Source organism: Lissotriton vulgaris, chromosome 2_1, assembly GCF_964263255.1.
Source record: "Lissotriton vulgaris chromosome 2_1, aLisVul1.2, whole genome shotgun sequence".
In the NCBI taxonomy this organism is placed as follows: domain Eukaryota; kingdom Metazoa; phylum Chordata; class Amphibia; order Caudata; family Salamandridae; genus Lissotriton; species Lissotriton vulgaris.
The window spans coordinates 836758004-836772456 of record NC_141687.1 but is presented as its reverse complement, the minus strand read 5'-3'; the positions used below and the strand labels follow the sequence as shown (position 1 = coordinate 836772456).

Here is a 14453-nt window from a genome sequence, read left to right as displayed (position 1 = left end):
AGTTAGCAAATGTCTTCCTAAAATGCTTTAGCACATTGTAATACCAATCCATCCTTAAAAGCCTATTGTCACACGCACAGACCAAACCAATGAAATCTGGCTTGATGTTTCCCAATGAACCAATGACGCCTTTACCTATTACCAATGGTTTTACACCTTACGCAAAGCTAGCTTATTTATGTAACACATACACTGGCAAACATCGTTCGTGCAGGTATAAAATTGCAAATAAGTACAAAAAATACAGCTTGTAAAAGAATATACAACCTCTACAAAAACAGCATTACAATAATCGGCACAGTGAAAACCTCCAAGTTTGTTCAGAGTAAGTGGCCAATGCTAAAACCGTTACCTAATACAATTTTCTGAAAGATTACATGTAACAAACTTCCTGCTAATAGCCTGTAGACATGTGATAACACCCAACTGTTAAAGGGTTACTGGCTTTAACAAATGCTTTTTACAAATAATAAGCTAGATCAACTGCCTTTGTCATCTATGACATATGACAATGTTTGCCAGTGCACCAATCAGATATATAGCGTGTCACTCTAACCATCTCTGACCTACAATTTGCTGCATAAGCCTCTTCACAAGGCAACCACAGACGCATAGTCATAAAATTAGAATGATACACAAAATTACAGTTGGCTAAGCATGGATCTTAGGTCTCTACCTTCCCTACAGAAATTCCGATGTGCCCTTAAAACTCGCCTCTTTCTGCAAGCCTATGTGTAAGGATGTATGTTTCAATTTTCTGATGGTATTGTTAGGCGCCTTGATACCTGCGGGTTATTGTTTTGCACGTTATAATTTTTTATCATATCATTTTTATCATTTAAGCAAAAATACGTTCTCTCCTAAGAGGGCCTAACAAGCATTCTCACCAAGCAAACCTTCAAAATACACAGTTAGCCATTATGGGATAACCAAAAAACCATTGCCCACTATGATAATCTGTGAGACTAAATATCTATAGTCTTCAATATGAAGTAATAACTATCCACTTAAATGCAGATTGTCTTAAGCATATACTTGTCACAATAAACATGCAAGGCCTAGTGCCTATCTCACAACATTTCATAATGAACAGTTCAGGCCTATAGCCATGATCGTTGGTGTGCCGCTGTAACAAACTCAGTCCTACTGTATCAAATACAAGCCATACCACAAGCCAAAAAGTATAATACAAGCGATCTTTTTAGTGGAAGCACACACATTCTGCCCAATCAAATCCTGTAATAAGGGATCCAACTTGTGTGTGGCCCGAGCCCCTCTCTAAGTAGTACTCTGTAAGATCATTTTAATTGATCACATAACGTAGTAGAGACACAGTTGCATTGTCAAGCCATACCTAAAAATCTCTGTAGATTAGTGTAGCCATTGGCATCAGATACTGCTCTAACACATAAAATTGCACTATGAAGTCTAAAGTTAATGATGGAAGGAAAGGGTGCTGGCACTGCAATACATTCCTCATGACTGTGCTGCTGCCAGAGGAGAAAAATAAACATCTAAGACACTGTAACAGCATTTCAATGGCATTTGTATGCCTCTGAAAGTTCAGGCAGCCATACTGCTGTTGGCTCAGCAGGCAGCATAAAGAAAATAATTACAGCTGGGAAAGGGGCACTTTTTTGTGTAAGCACATAACTTCAACAAAACATCTAATCTTGGCTACCAACAAGGGGATTGAGCCTAGCCTCTCTGTAGTACTCCTGAAAGCTCATTAAGGTTGATCCCATTACGTCTTGGACCACTCTGGTGTTAAGCCAAACCTAAAAATGGATTCCACTTAGAAAACTGCAAACACTGTGGAAGACAAATGACTTTCTTTTACAACTTTGCGTGTTTCTGAAACCTGAGAAAATGTTGAGGTTAGCACAGCAAACCATTTTATTGATATCTGTGAGAAGTTGGCCTGATATAGGATGCTCACTAGTTCTAGTGATCACCTTGTATCAGTCCAAACAACCCTTATGGTGATTGGTTGTGAGTCAACCTTATAGACCAGCTATCCTAATGGTAGCATGGACAAAAGCAGTCTTTAGGCTAAACTCTTTTGGCATGTGAAGCCAGCAGTTTTACCACATATAACCCCCTGAATACCAAGTGAAAGGACACCACACAGGTTGTTATGAAAATAAACAAGTACTTATTAACTAACATACGCCTCTGAACTCTTTATGAGGTCAGAGGGCTAAGCACATGACAAACTCTTAGGAAAAATACGTTTAAGTTGCACGATTTACAATGGTGCCCTAGGGGCACGACAAACCATATACTAAGTAAGTGGAATGTGAAAGTCAATCAAAGGAATGGAGCTGTCCAGAGGTTCTAGGATCGCTGGGACCACACTATACTAACTTGAGGTAAGTACTAGGAGGCCCACGGAACACGTGTGCAGAGTGTGAACTCACACGCGAGATGCGTACAAACGACTATGGACAGTACAGTTTTAAGAAAAGGTGAGTACGGACGTCCCTGACTAGATAGGATAAAAACGACTGTGGAACAGGACACTAGGAGAGTTAAGCTACCCTTGAGCACCGAGATGCTCGTGTTACCTCACCCACAGGCTGCGGGAGCATAGGTGCCAAGTCTTGTCGGGTTCCGGCGTTGAGGTCTATGGAGCCTGGAGGAAGAGATGCTGCAGGCGGTCAGGAGGAAGAAGTCCGGTGTGATCCAAGGGTGGATCAGTGAAGAGAAGAACCTGAAAGCAGAGGGGACAATGTTCAAAGTCACTAGCCAGTGACTGGAGTGGAACCAGGAGTGGAACCAGATGTCGTCGTCGCGATCAGGTGAGGGTGGACGCTTGTCTCTGCAGCCACGTGGACCAGGTGGTGTCTTCGTCGACCAGGATGGAGGCACGAGCTGTCCCACGCAGGCTCTCGCTGTCGGCGGTGTCGTCTCCGGATTCGGGTTCAACAGGCCTTGGCAAAGGCAACCCACGCGGTGAGTGGATACGGCGTCTGGGGTGGACCAGGAGGGTAGGGGTGCCCCTCTTTTGGAAGGGAGCAAGGGCCAGTCTGGAGCAACCAGACCAGCAGCAAAGTTGTCGGAGTTTGTCGTCTAGGAGGTCACTAGCCAGCCGGCAAGTGACCAGACAACGCGTCGAGCAGCAAACAGGCAGAAGGACCCCACGCAGATCTCGTGGATGCTGGAGGGCTGATCTTCGGTGCAGGAGCTGCTCGGGGTCGGGGCTTCTCAGTCCACAAAGCACTTGGACGAGGATGCCTCTGAAGTCGTGCTGGAGCGAAGTGCTGCTTCTTTCAAGATGGCCGGTCCCACATGTCTCGTCGCACCCAAGGGTCTCAGCTCTGCTGCAGATGTGGGTTGAGTCGGAGAGGTCTGGGAATCCGGGTCTCGTCGGGCTCTGAAGTCTGTATCCTTGCAGGAAGACGACAAAGGGAAGCAGCTGTACGCTGATGGTGCCTGCTTGTGCAGGGTGGACACTCCTTGCCCACAAGGGAGATTTCTTCCGTCTTCTGTGGAGCAGAACGTCGACGTCCAGAGTTTCTTCTTGTGAAGTTGATCAGGCTAATCTAATTTGGAATGGGACCAGCTCCTACCTTTATTCAGCTAAAGGGGGCTGCACGACGACTAGGTCCCTCCTCTGGGTGGGACCAGGAAGGGGGGTGGTTACACCCCCTTTCCTTTGTCCGGTCTTGCGCCATCTCTGGGGCTGGAGTGCCCCAGGAACTGGTTTGGACCGGTGTATGCACAGGGACACCTTGTGTGCCCCAGGCATGTCTCATTCCTTTCAGCCCTGTCCTACCTAATACACAAAATCCTGTCTGGGGTGGTGCTAGCACCTCCCAAGGCAGGAAACCCTTTGTCCGAGCCTCCCTCGCTGGAAGGACTCCCAGCAGCAGGAGGTCGGACTTGTGTCTGTGGTGGCAGCATCCATTTTGTGATGTTGAGGCTCGAGTTAACTTTAACCGGGGTTCACAGTTACATACATGTCGTGTCCCTCTAGAAGGGTGGAATGCTACCCCCGTCGCCAGAATTGGCGAGGGGGTAGTATTCCAATTCGTATGACACCTTACTCGACATGTTTTGATAATGCTATACCAAAGTTAGCATTTGACCGCGAGGATCATAATGCACTTAAGAGTATATGGTATAGCGTTATCATGGAACAGCTATTAGGACTTTGTTCCGCAAGCTGCAAACGGGCTCATCTCATGCCAGAGCACCATCTCACATAATTCCAAGCACTCTGCCTTCAGGATTGATAAGGCCTTCCATAGGAGTGACTTATAGGAATATATGTGTCCATTTTAGGGTTAGATATAGGGATACTATATCTAAAGCAAAGGGTGATTACACCACCTTGCCCCAGCTGATTGATCAGCCAGTTGTGTCAGATTTGGATGGCCAGCCAGGGGTGGCATAATATATGCTGAAGCCCCTGGTAGGCCCTGGCTGCACATAGGCCCTGGGTACCTAAGGTACACTGTACAGGGGCTGATAAGGTGACTCAGTATCCAATTAGATATGTACCTAGAGTACATGGAATCCATTTTACAGAGAGAGCAGTGGGCCTGGGGTCCTGCATAGCAGGGCCCCAGGTCAACTAAGTCGAAAAACCAGCAAAACACCTGGCAAAAAGTTGGGGGCAACCATAGTCAGATATCCACCTTCCTACAATATCATTTTAGGAAAAAAAAAATATACTTTCTTGCACCACACTTTTTTCAAATTGTCCATCAAAAAGCAAAATGTTGCTATATTTTGGCTGTTCTCTCCGTTTCCTCCAGCGTAATTTACAAACCCTCAGTACCTTTAGAATAGCCAAGATGTGGGGAAAAGGACACATTTTGGTCGGGATACCTTTTGTGGAAAAAACTTTATGAAGGCATAAGGGTGAAGAGCAGCAAACATAAAAGGGGCAGCACTAGAGGTATAAACACTTTAGAAGCTAAGGGTTGAGGAACACAGGCTGCGTCAAAGAAAAAAGGTTCCTGTTACATAACACAACACATGGATAGTGCTTTGATGTTTCTTGCAGAACACCATTGCCGCGTTTGCAGCCAATGACAAGGCTTGCAGTTAGGGACCAGCCAAATATTCATTAGGCAGGTCGATCTGTGACCCCTTGGGAATGGAGAATTTGCGACACTGTTTAGAAATATGTAGATCTCAAAATTTGAGCAAGGTTGCAAAAAGCTGGAGCACAATTTGCAATATTCGCCCATAAAATCAGTCTCAATTTAGATACCCAATTTCCTCGGTGACAGAGAAAGGTGGAAAAATCCATGTGGCGCTGCTCTTTGGGTTGTAACTAGAGTTTTGTTTGGTAAGACCTGAGCTGAAGTCCCAAGTAATACCTAATGAAACAGACTATCACTGGAAGCTCTAGTGAGACGAGCGCTTAAGATCCAATGAACTTAGAACCTCAAAAATGAATCTGCTGTATGCCCTGACATATTTAAATGCCACTCTTGTTCTCGGTTAGGCTCAGTTTAGAAAAAAGGCAAGAGAAAGTATAGTCAGCCCAAATTAATTTATAAGTCATGGGAGGTCTACCAACCTCTTTCAGTTCCCATGGCTTTGTCTATCCTTTCCATCTTAAGAAAATTGGCAGACAACAAGAAAACTCACCTGTCTTTCGAAGAGGGAAATCGTCCTTAGAATCATACATGCCAAGCACAGGATGATTGTACGAAGGTGAGAGACCACCCTGTGGAGGTGAGCTTTGGTCCAAAGAACTGTGTTGTGTCTTCCTAAGGAAACATAAGGGGAAAATTGAATGCAAAATGCAAAAAAAAAACATGAGAAAAGCAGTAAGGATGAATAGCAAGGAACCAAGCTGAACTCTGCATCAGTTAGTTACCAGACAGAAGAGGTGGTTTGCATATTCTCAGTCTGTCCTATACGTGTGCCTCTTTGTTCGCATTGTCCAGTATGCATTCACTATGTGAGCTCTCCCTGATCAACAAATATTTTTTGCACGTTGAGATGTGGGAGAAGCGCACCCTTACTATTTACACGTAAAATATCTACCATGCATTGCTTTTATTTTTAGTGCATGTTGTATGTGTGCTCAAAGTGATGGCTCTTCCTCCTCTACCAGGGTGGGCTTACTGCAGAGCCTACAGCAATGCATATTTTAGTAGGAGCAGTTAAAAAAAACCCACGAAGCCTGGCTCTTTGGCCGCTTAGGGACCAACATTCTGGTTGCATAAGAGTTAGCAAAGAAAGTGGCAGATGTAGGTTGCTTTATAGAAGGAATCTCCAACCATACGATCCTGACCTACCAGTAGCTCACATCCACCTTCAGAGTAGTTCACAACCTTGAATTAGTTTTCATTTAAGAACATGGTCACATTTTCCTTTCTAAAGATATGTGAAGGCTGCATTTATTTTACATTATCATCTTCAGGCTACAGATAACAGGGCCTGATAATCGGCAGTGCTGGAATCAGATTTATGACCCAGAGCACAGAGATGAAGAACTGAAATACTGACGTATTTAAATCTTAAATAAAAGTCCTTGACCACTCAATATGGGAGCATGAGAACAAAATGATGTTTCTGATGCTTTTAAATTGGAAAATTAAAATGAAGAGTTAACTTAATGGTTCAGTTAACTCTTCATTTACATTTTTATGCCACTTCAAAGCAATGTATTTACAAACAGCAGGCCTTTTGCTCCCATTGGCCAGTAGACTTTGAGCCATATTTATAACTGAAAAAGCATTTTTATCAAATGGGAGAAATTTAAAGTGGAAACACCTATTTCTATTAAGTGCTGATTCAATGCTTTCCTCCAATTTCAATTAAGCCAATTACGTCTTAATATTTTATGAAGCATGTTTCTTCACTTTAGATTAAAACAAATGGCTCTATTTTTAAATAAGGCACTGTGTCTAAGGCCACTTGGTGCATGTTGCCTGCTGTTTATAAATGCGACACATTTTAAGTAAGAGAAGTTTAAAGTACAGAATTTTTTTCCACATTATGAAAATTTTTTGCAGAACATTCCTGCACTTAAAATTTTTCCTGTTAAAAAATTGTTGTAAGTTTCTGTTATGTTAATGTTAATGTTAATGTTAACAATTTGTTGAAGCGCAAACAGCTGCCCCAGCAACGGAGCGTCCCGGCGCTGAACCAAAACAGTACCTGAGGGGAGGGGGAAGGTCACAGAAGATTTTAGGTGACGGAGAAAAGGTGGGTTTTTAGTTCCTTTCGAAAAGTAGTCAGGTTGGTCAGGGTACGGATATGCAGAGGTAGGGAGTTCCAAAGTTTTGCCCCTAAAACCTTGAAAGAGCGGCCGCCCATTCTGCAGAGCTTGGTTCGAGGAACCGTCACCAGGTGCTGACCCAGTGAGCGTAGAGTGCGCTGGGGGGTGTAGGGTACTAGGAGCGGACGCAAGAGTTTAGGACCATCTGACTTAAGAATTTTGAATGCTGTGGTGAGAGTTTTGAATTGAATGCGGGATTCAATTGGCAGCCAGTGTAGTTTCTTGATGGTGGCCCTGGCAGAGCATCTGCGCGGAAGGCCAACCACAGCCCTGGCGGCTGAGTTCTGAATTCGTTGCAGGCGAGCTAGTTCAGCTTTATTCGCCCCTAAGAATAGGACGTTGGCATAGTCCAGCCGCGCAAGGATAATTGATTGAATGATGAGTTGGCGGGTTCGGGAGTCGAAAAAACCAAGTATTGGACTGAGACTTCTCAATAAGCCCACACACGTAGCTGCTAGTTTCTTTGTGTGGGATTGGTAGTTGAGTGAGGAGTCTAGCCAAACGCCAAGGTTCTTCACCACATTTTTTGGCACAGGAGTGGGGCCAAGCAGAGAAGGCCACCAGTGATCGCTCCAGTGATCGGGGTTTTTGCCGAGGAGGAGTACCTCAGTTTTCCCAGCGTTCAGTTGAAGGCAGTTGCGTGTCATCCACTGCGCAACTGCCGCTAATCCATCCCTGAATTTAGTGGCCGAGGTAGATGGGCCCTCAGAAAGAGTGATGACCAGCTGTGTGTCGTCGGCGTACGACACCAGCGTTAGGTCCCACTCTTTTGCCACTACTGCGAGAGGCTGGACGTAAAGGTTAAAAAGGGACGGGCTTAGCGCCGAGCCCTGAGGGACTCCCTGTTCGATGGAGTGGGGTTGGGAGATGAATGGCGGGGCTGAAACCCTAAAGGACCTGTCCTTCAGGAAGGACCGGAACCACTCGAGGGCAAGCTCCTCGATCCCTATGGCCTCAAGTCGCTTCAGTAGGATGTTGTGTGAGACCGTATCAAAGGCCGCGCTGAGATCCAGCAGGATCAGCGCGGCACTTTGACCGGCGTCCAGAACGCCCCGGAGGTGTTCTGTGGTGGTCAGCAGGGCAGACTCGGTGCTATGACCTGGCCTGAAGCCATTTTGGGATGGATCCAGAACGTTATTTTGCACCATGTGTTGGGATAGTATTTTATTCACATGGGCTTCTGCCAGTTTAGACGCCCATGGGAGCAGCGAGATGGGTCTAAAGTTTTCAGGTTTTGTTGGATCCAGTGTGGGCTTTTTTATGATGGGGGAAACCCATGCTGATTTCCAGCAGGTGGGAACCACCGCTGAGGAAAATGAAAGGTTGAGTAGGCTGGCAAGGGGAGGGAGAAAGAAATGAAGAGAATCTAAGAATTTAGCTGGTCTCATGGGATCCGTGGGGGAGCCAGACTTAACCTGTCTGCACAGTGTGGCAAGATCGTCGAGGGATATGGCAGGTATCCTTGACAGTCTAGACATGCCAACCGCAGGGTTGGTAGTGTTGAATGAGGCAAGCTCATCTTGTGGGAAAGTGACGTAGATCTTCCTCACTTTTTCGATGAAAAAGGTGGCGAGGTCTTCGCACTGTGTCGAAGAGGTGATACCGGAGACTGGGTTGGAAGCATTTTGAAGGTTTTGAACGAGTTTGAAGATCGTTTTGGTGGGGTTAGAGCTTAATTTGATTTCCTTTGCATAGAAGGAAGCGCGGGTGGTGCGGATCGCTTTGTGGTACATCCGTAGTTTTGATAGGTAAAGGACTTTATCGCTATCTAGGTAGTTTTTTCTCCATTCGCGTTCAGCTTTTTTACATTCCTTACGCATGGTTTTGAGCGTCTCATTATACCATGGGTTAGTGGGGGAGCTGCGGGTTTTGGTCCATGCTGCCGGGATCAGGGTGTCAAGCCCTGTGACGATCCAGTCATGGAACGCCTCATAGGCTTTATTAATGTCACCGTCTTCGTCAGGGGGGTGAAATTGTCCTAGGTGTTTAATTAGGTCCTCAGAAGAGAGTTTATGCCAAGGCCTCTTGTAGCAGGGATTGGCAGTAGGTTTAGTCGGCGGTTTTTTCGCCGTAAGGATGAGTCTGATCGGTCCAGCCCATAGGTTCAGGGGGGTCAGCCGTAGCTTCTAAGATGTTGGTAAAAACAGGGTCTAGTATATGCCCAGCCGTGTGAGTGGGGGAGAGGTCGAGAGAGTTTAGCTGAAGGGCTGTAAGATCGGCCAACAGGTTTTTGATGCTGGGGTCAGTGGTGGAATCGAAATGGAGATTAAGATCACCCAATATGGTGAAGTTAGGAGAGGAGACTACCAGACTGTGGGATATTTCTAGGAGTTCCTCAATTAACCTAGCAGAGGGACCAGGCGGTCGGTAGATATAAAGCCCAGAGAGGGCAAATTGAGGGCATATAGAGATCTTAAATTGTGCGCGTTCGCAACCCCAGATTGCTTCTTCCGTAAAGGAGCAATTATATACAGTTCGGTATATAACAGCTATTCCGCCGCCCCTAGAGCCTCTATTAATCAATTTTATGGAGAAGCCATTGGGCAACGTGAGGTTCTGGATGCTAGTCTGGTCGTTATGGAGCCAGGTTTCGCATATGAACAGAATGTCTGGATTTTCATCCGTTAATAGAGTGTGGACTTCCGCATGGTGTTTAGCAAGGGATCTCACGTTCAGTTGGAGGACCAGAAGGGGAGAGAGATTAGGCGCCGACGTTATGCAATTAGATAAGCTAGGCTTAGGTATAGTGAAATTGCAGGACTCACAGTAAAGTGCTGTTTGCCCGAGGCAGCCTCCGAGCTTGTCGCATCTGGTGCTGGGATTCAGTGCGAGGAGACGTTCTCTGTCATAGCAGATTTGAAGCTGAGGATTTTGTGCAGGGGGACTGGCGAGAGGCGATGTCTTGGCGATGACGGGCGCAGACGGGCTTGCCTTAGGCGCGCCTTCGGCGCGCAAACGGCGCTCCCGCTGCGCTCGTCCGCTGCGCTTCCTCCAGATGCACATGATTTATAGGGGGAGGGATGGGAGGGGGGCGTGGCCTCGAGGGGGCGTGGCCTCAGTAACTGCCAGGTAATGGCGTCAGATGTTTGAAGGCGAGTGAAACGCGTCTGCGCTAAGCTCCGCAGGGCGAAAGAAAGTTAAAAAACACAGGTCAATTACGTGACACACAAGTGATTTTAAAAGAGCAGCAAAATACAAGAATTAGCGCTCCCGGCTTCCGCCTCAGGAGTAAAGGTGTAGGCAGGTCGCTAGTGGTCAGCGCCTACTTATACCAGGCGAGGGGGGCGTGGCCTCGAGGGGGCGTGGCCTCAGTAACTGCCAGGTAATGGCGTCAGCTGTTTGAAGGCGAGTGAAACGCGTCTGCGCTAAGCTCCGCAGCGCGAAAGAAAGTTAAAAAACACAGGTCTATTACGTGACACACAAGTGATTTTAAAAGAGCAGCAAAATACAAGAATTAGTGCTCCCGGCTTCCGCCTCAGGAGTAAAGGTGTAGTGCCACATATGGAGAAAGGTATGTCATATGCTGCAAGTACGTACCGCACAGGCTATATCAGTCACCCATAAAATAGATCCCATTTATACATACACGTTCATACATCATCCAAAGACCACACTCTCACCTACATATATGGCAGTCCTGTCATAGTGCTCCTAATCAAAGTACTTTGCTCAAACCATAGCCATGGCTCTATGGACATTAGGCTTAAATACAATAAAACTGGGCATGGGGGTATCTGCTGCACTATTGCCTTGGCCTTCTGTAGCTCACTATGATTTTCATGAGCAGAAGTCGTTCTCACTACAGAAAAGATTGGATACGCCTGCTTTACAGAGACTTTCTCACTGCCAGTTCGTCTGCACTCGCAGTTAGCAGGCCGGTCCAGACTAACCAAGGACATGGGCGTGTTGGGGGCCGGCCCAGGGTGCAATCTTCACAGAGGCACATGGAGGTGTCTGCATTAAGGTCGTACAGACAACAACACCCTTCTCATGCAGCTCCAGTGATTCAGTTTAACGTGTTTTAATAACTATTTAACATGCTGTATATGCTGTTTTTATCAGTCCATCAGCCTCCTTCCTTGCCCTTCCATCTACCTCAATCTTATCCCCTGCAACCACACACCAATAAACACAACCACCCAGCCCACAAACCACCAGGGACTGACCTGTGAACATGAAAGGCGCTTCCTGCTGCCTTATTTCATTCATCAGTAAGAGTGCAAAATGTATTTTGAACCAAGGCGCTGTCCAAAAAAGAACTAGCTCTGTAACCAGTCATTACTTTCTGCGGGCACAGCTATGGAGCATTATCCAATGATGGAAATACGAAAACAAGCACTGGCAATGCCAAGCGGTGTCACTTGCGTGCTTACAGACAAGCAAGACTGACTACCATTGCGCGTCCTTTTTCAGTATCAAAATCACTTTTCCTAACCTCTATTATCTTATTTATGTGAACCGTTGCTGTTTTAGTCAAAATCCCAAAATCCCTTTAAAGTGAGGTGTTTAAAAGAAATAACTAAGACTATCCTCGCCACAACTCCAACCAGCATTGGCAAAGCCAATATGTCTAGCTTACTGTACAAGAAAGCTATTAGCTTTGTCAATGTTCTTTAGCCATGTTGTACAGAAGCAGAAACAGAGCGGTGTGCAGCATGGCTGAAAGAATAAAAAAAAATCCCATGATAGAGAAGGAAAAGTTACCTTTTTTTTTTACTTTCAGCTGCGCTGCTGTACTACATGTCTAGAAACATGACAAAGTCAGGCGTGGCCAAGATGGCGAGCGGGGAAGACGTGCCTTGATCGTCTCCCTGATCCCGTTCGCCCGCCACATCGTCTATCGGCACTTAAGATACGCTGTAGATCCCTGTGCGGCACGGGGAATATAGCGGGAGTCTGGTCAAGGACATTCAACCCCGATTCAGCACGAGAAGCACCCCGAACGGGTACAGGCAGCTCCCGAACCGCAAGACCTAAAATGGCATCGCCACTCGCATCCAAGCGTGCGGGGCGACTCAGGGAAGTACTCCACAGCCAGTGCGAGTGTGGAGCCTGAAGTGCCCCTAGACCATAGAGGGGATTAATCTTCTGCGTCCAGCGGAGGGAGCTTCCCACGATCGGATAGCACGCAGGCGAGGCCGGTGCACGGCATGTAATGGGCGAAGGAGGGCTTGGGGGGGCAGCCAACCGCAGTGAGGTCCACCCCCCCGGCCAGTTTGGGAGGGGCGGGGGGGAAGGGGGTTTGCTGCAGCAAGGCGGGCTTTTGAATTTGGGCTTGTTTTCTTGTAGCCCAAAAGGAGCCCAAGCAGAAATGCTTTGGGCTCCTTCTCCCAGCCACCATTTTAGGTTCGGTGACCTGGTGGCTGGGAGTTCTTAAAAAAAAAAAAAAGGAGAGGGACCCAATGAATCCAAAGGGGTAGGGTACCAGTAGACGAATTGTCAAGAAAGTTTCCCCTTTGGGTGAACTTATGAGCTAACCACAGTTAGAACATGCACATACACACTCAATTCAATACCACACTTTAGGAGCAGCAAATGATATACATAATATAGTCATACAGCTGTACATTTGCTGTATGACTATATTATGTATATCATTTGCTGCTCCTAAAGTGTGGTACTGAATTGAGTGTGTATGTGCATGGTCTAACTGTGGTTAGCTCATAAGTTCACCCAAAGGGGAAACTTTCTTGACAATTCGTCGGCTGAGAGTTCTTAGTCAGTAACATTTTACAGAGTTTATTCAGGTAGTGTTGGTGTTCCCTTTGTTCTATGGCGGCCGAGGATTACCGGGTACTTGAAGCCATCTGGCTTTTGAGTGAGGCAGGAAGATTGGATCTCGTCATCTGGGACGTGGCGGGGACGTGGCGCCCCGCGCGTCAGGCCTCCGCCGGAGTCGCAGCGGTCATCGCTGCTTGCATGTCCCCCAAGGGACCCAGGGTCGAAGCGGTGAGTGAACGGGGCCGCCAGCTCTTTAAAAAGGCGGCCCGGGGGGTAAGGCACGTCCTGGTGTGGTGATGGATGCGGGCGCTGAGTCCGTGTTGCAGCAGGAAGGTGGTAGGGGCCCTTTAGTGGAGAGCGAAGTGTTTGTGGAACTGCCAGAGCTGCTTCCTGCTCAGTCGGTTCAGGTCCGGGCAGTATCGGCACCCTAGCCTCGAGGGAAGCCCGGATGGGGGCGTGGCAGCAAGAGGCGCTCTGCCTCGTTAGTCGCTGCCCCGGTGGTAGATGTAGCGCCGGAAGGAGGAAGGGTGTGGAGAGTTGAGAGCCTTTTCTCCCGCTCGCGAGCGTGAGAAGGTTATTGTGCCGGCAAGGGAGGAGCGGTGCAGATATTGCATTCCGCCCTCCAGTGTGTTGAGCCAAGGTGTTCGCATTGTCCAGGAGGGGAGGGGGGCCGGGATTAGCACTCCTGTGCGGGCCCCTTCTGTATTGGGGCCACACAGCATAGTAGGTGATGGCAGGCCAATGCAAGATGTAGTGAGGTCTGAGGCAAGGGGGGAGATGGTTCCCTTGAGCCCCCTCCTTTTTTCCCCGCAGTATTCTACCAGGGGTGAGGTGGTATCAGTGGCTAGTGGCTCAGTGGGGGAGAAGGAGTGGGCTCAGGTGGGCGTATGGGTTATTTCTCTATCACAAGGGGTTGGTCATGATTCAGGGCTGTTGCCACCCCCCCCCTTCCATCATAATTGTGTTTTAGGTGGGCCTTATGCTGGAGGCGCAGGCAGTGTGAAAGGGGTGAATACAGCAAAAGTGGGGGAAAGTGTGCAGGAAGGGGAGGGCAGGGATGGGTTGGATATTTTCCATCGTGGGCTGAAGGGATGCAGGATGCTGGGTCGGGGGACGGTGGAGCAATTTATGATCTTTATCGGCGCGTGTTGGCCACGGTTCATTTGCCAGGTCAGATGGGGAGTGGAGCGGGTAGGGTTAAGGCACCAAAGGAATTTACGAGTGTAGGTGGCAGGGGTCATGGGGGCCAAGTCCTTGGTTCATCGGCTTTGATGGTTCAAGCTATGTTAGAATGGAGTAGTGAGGAGGAGGTGGGGGAATCCCCCCCTCCCTCCCTCTGACACTCATAGGGTAAGTGTGAAGGAGGTAGGCCAGGTGGTGCAGGTTAAGGGTGCGTGGTCAGATGAGGGTACTTCCGGTAGGAGGGAGGACTGGGGGTTTCTTAGCCGTGAGGGACCCAGCACATCAGTCTGAACTTTTTCTC

At 47.7% G+C, this 14453-nt stretch overlaps 1 protein-coding gene across 4 annotated transcripts in view; it reads right to left on the bottom strand.

Annotated features, from left to right (window-relative positions):
- The window catches only part of HDAC4 (histone deacetylase 4), a 1308595-nt gene that overhangs the window by 474614 nt on the left and 819528 nt on the right, over positions 1-14453 (bottom strand). For all 4 annotated transcript variants that reach the window (XM_086956254.1, XM_086956256.1, XM_086956255.1 and 1 more), the window contains one exon: positions 5608-5729. In XM_086956254.1, coding sequence (XP_086812380.1) covers positions 5608-5729 — 122 coding nt within the window. The remainder of the gene's footprint in view (positions 1-5607; positions 5730-14453) is intronic.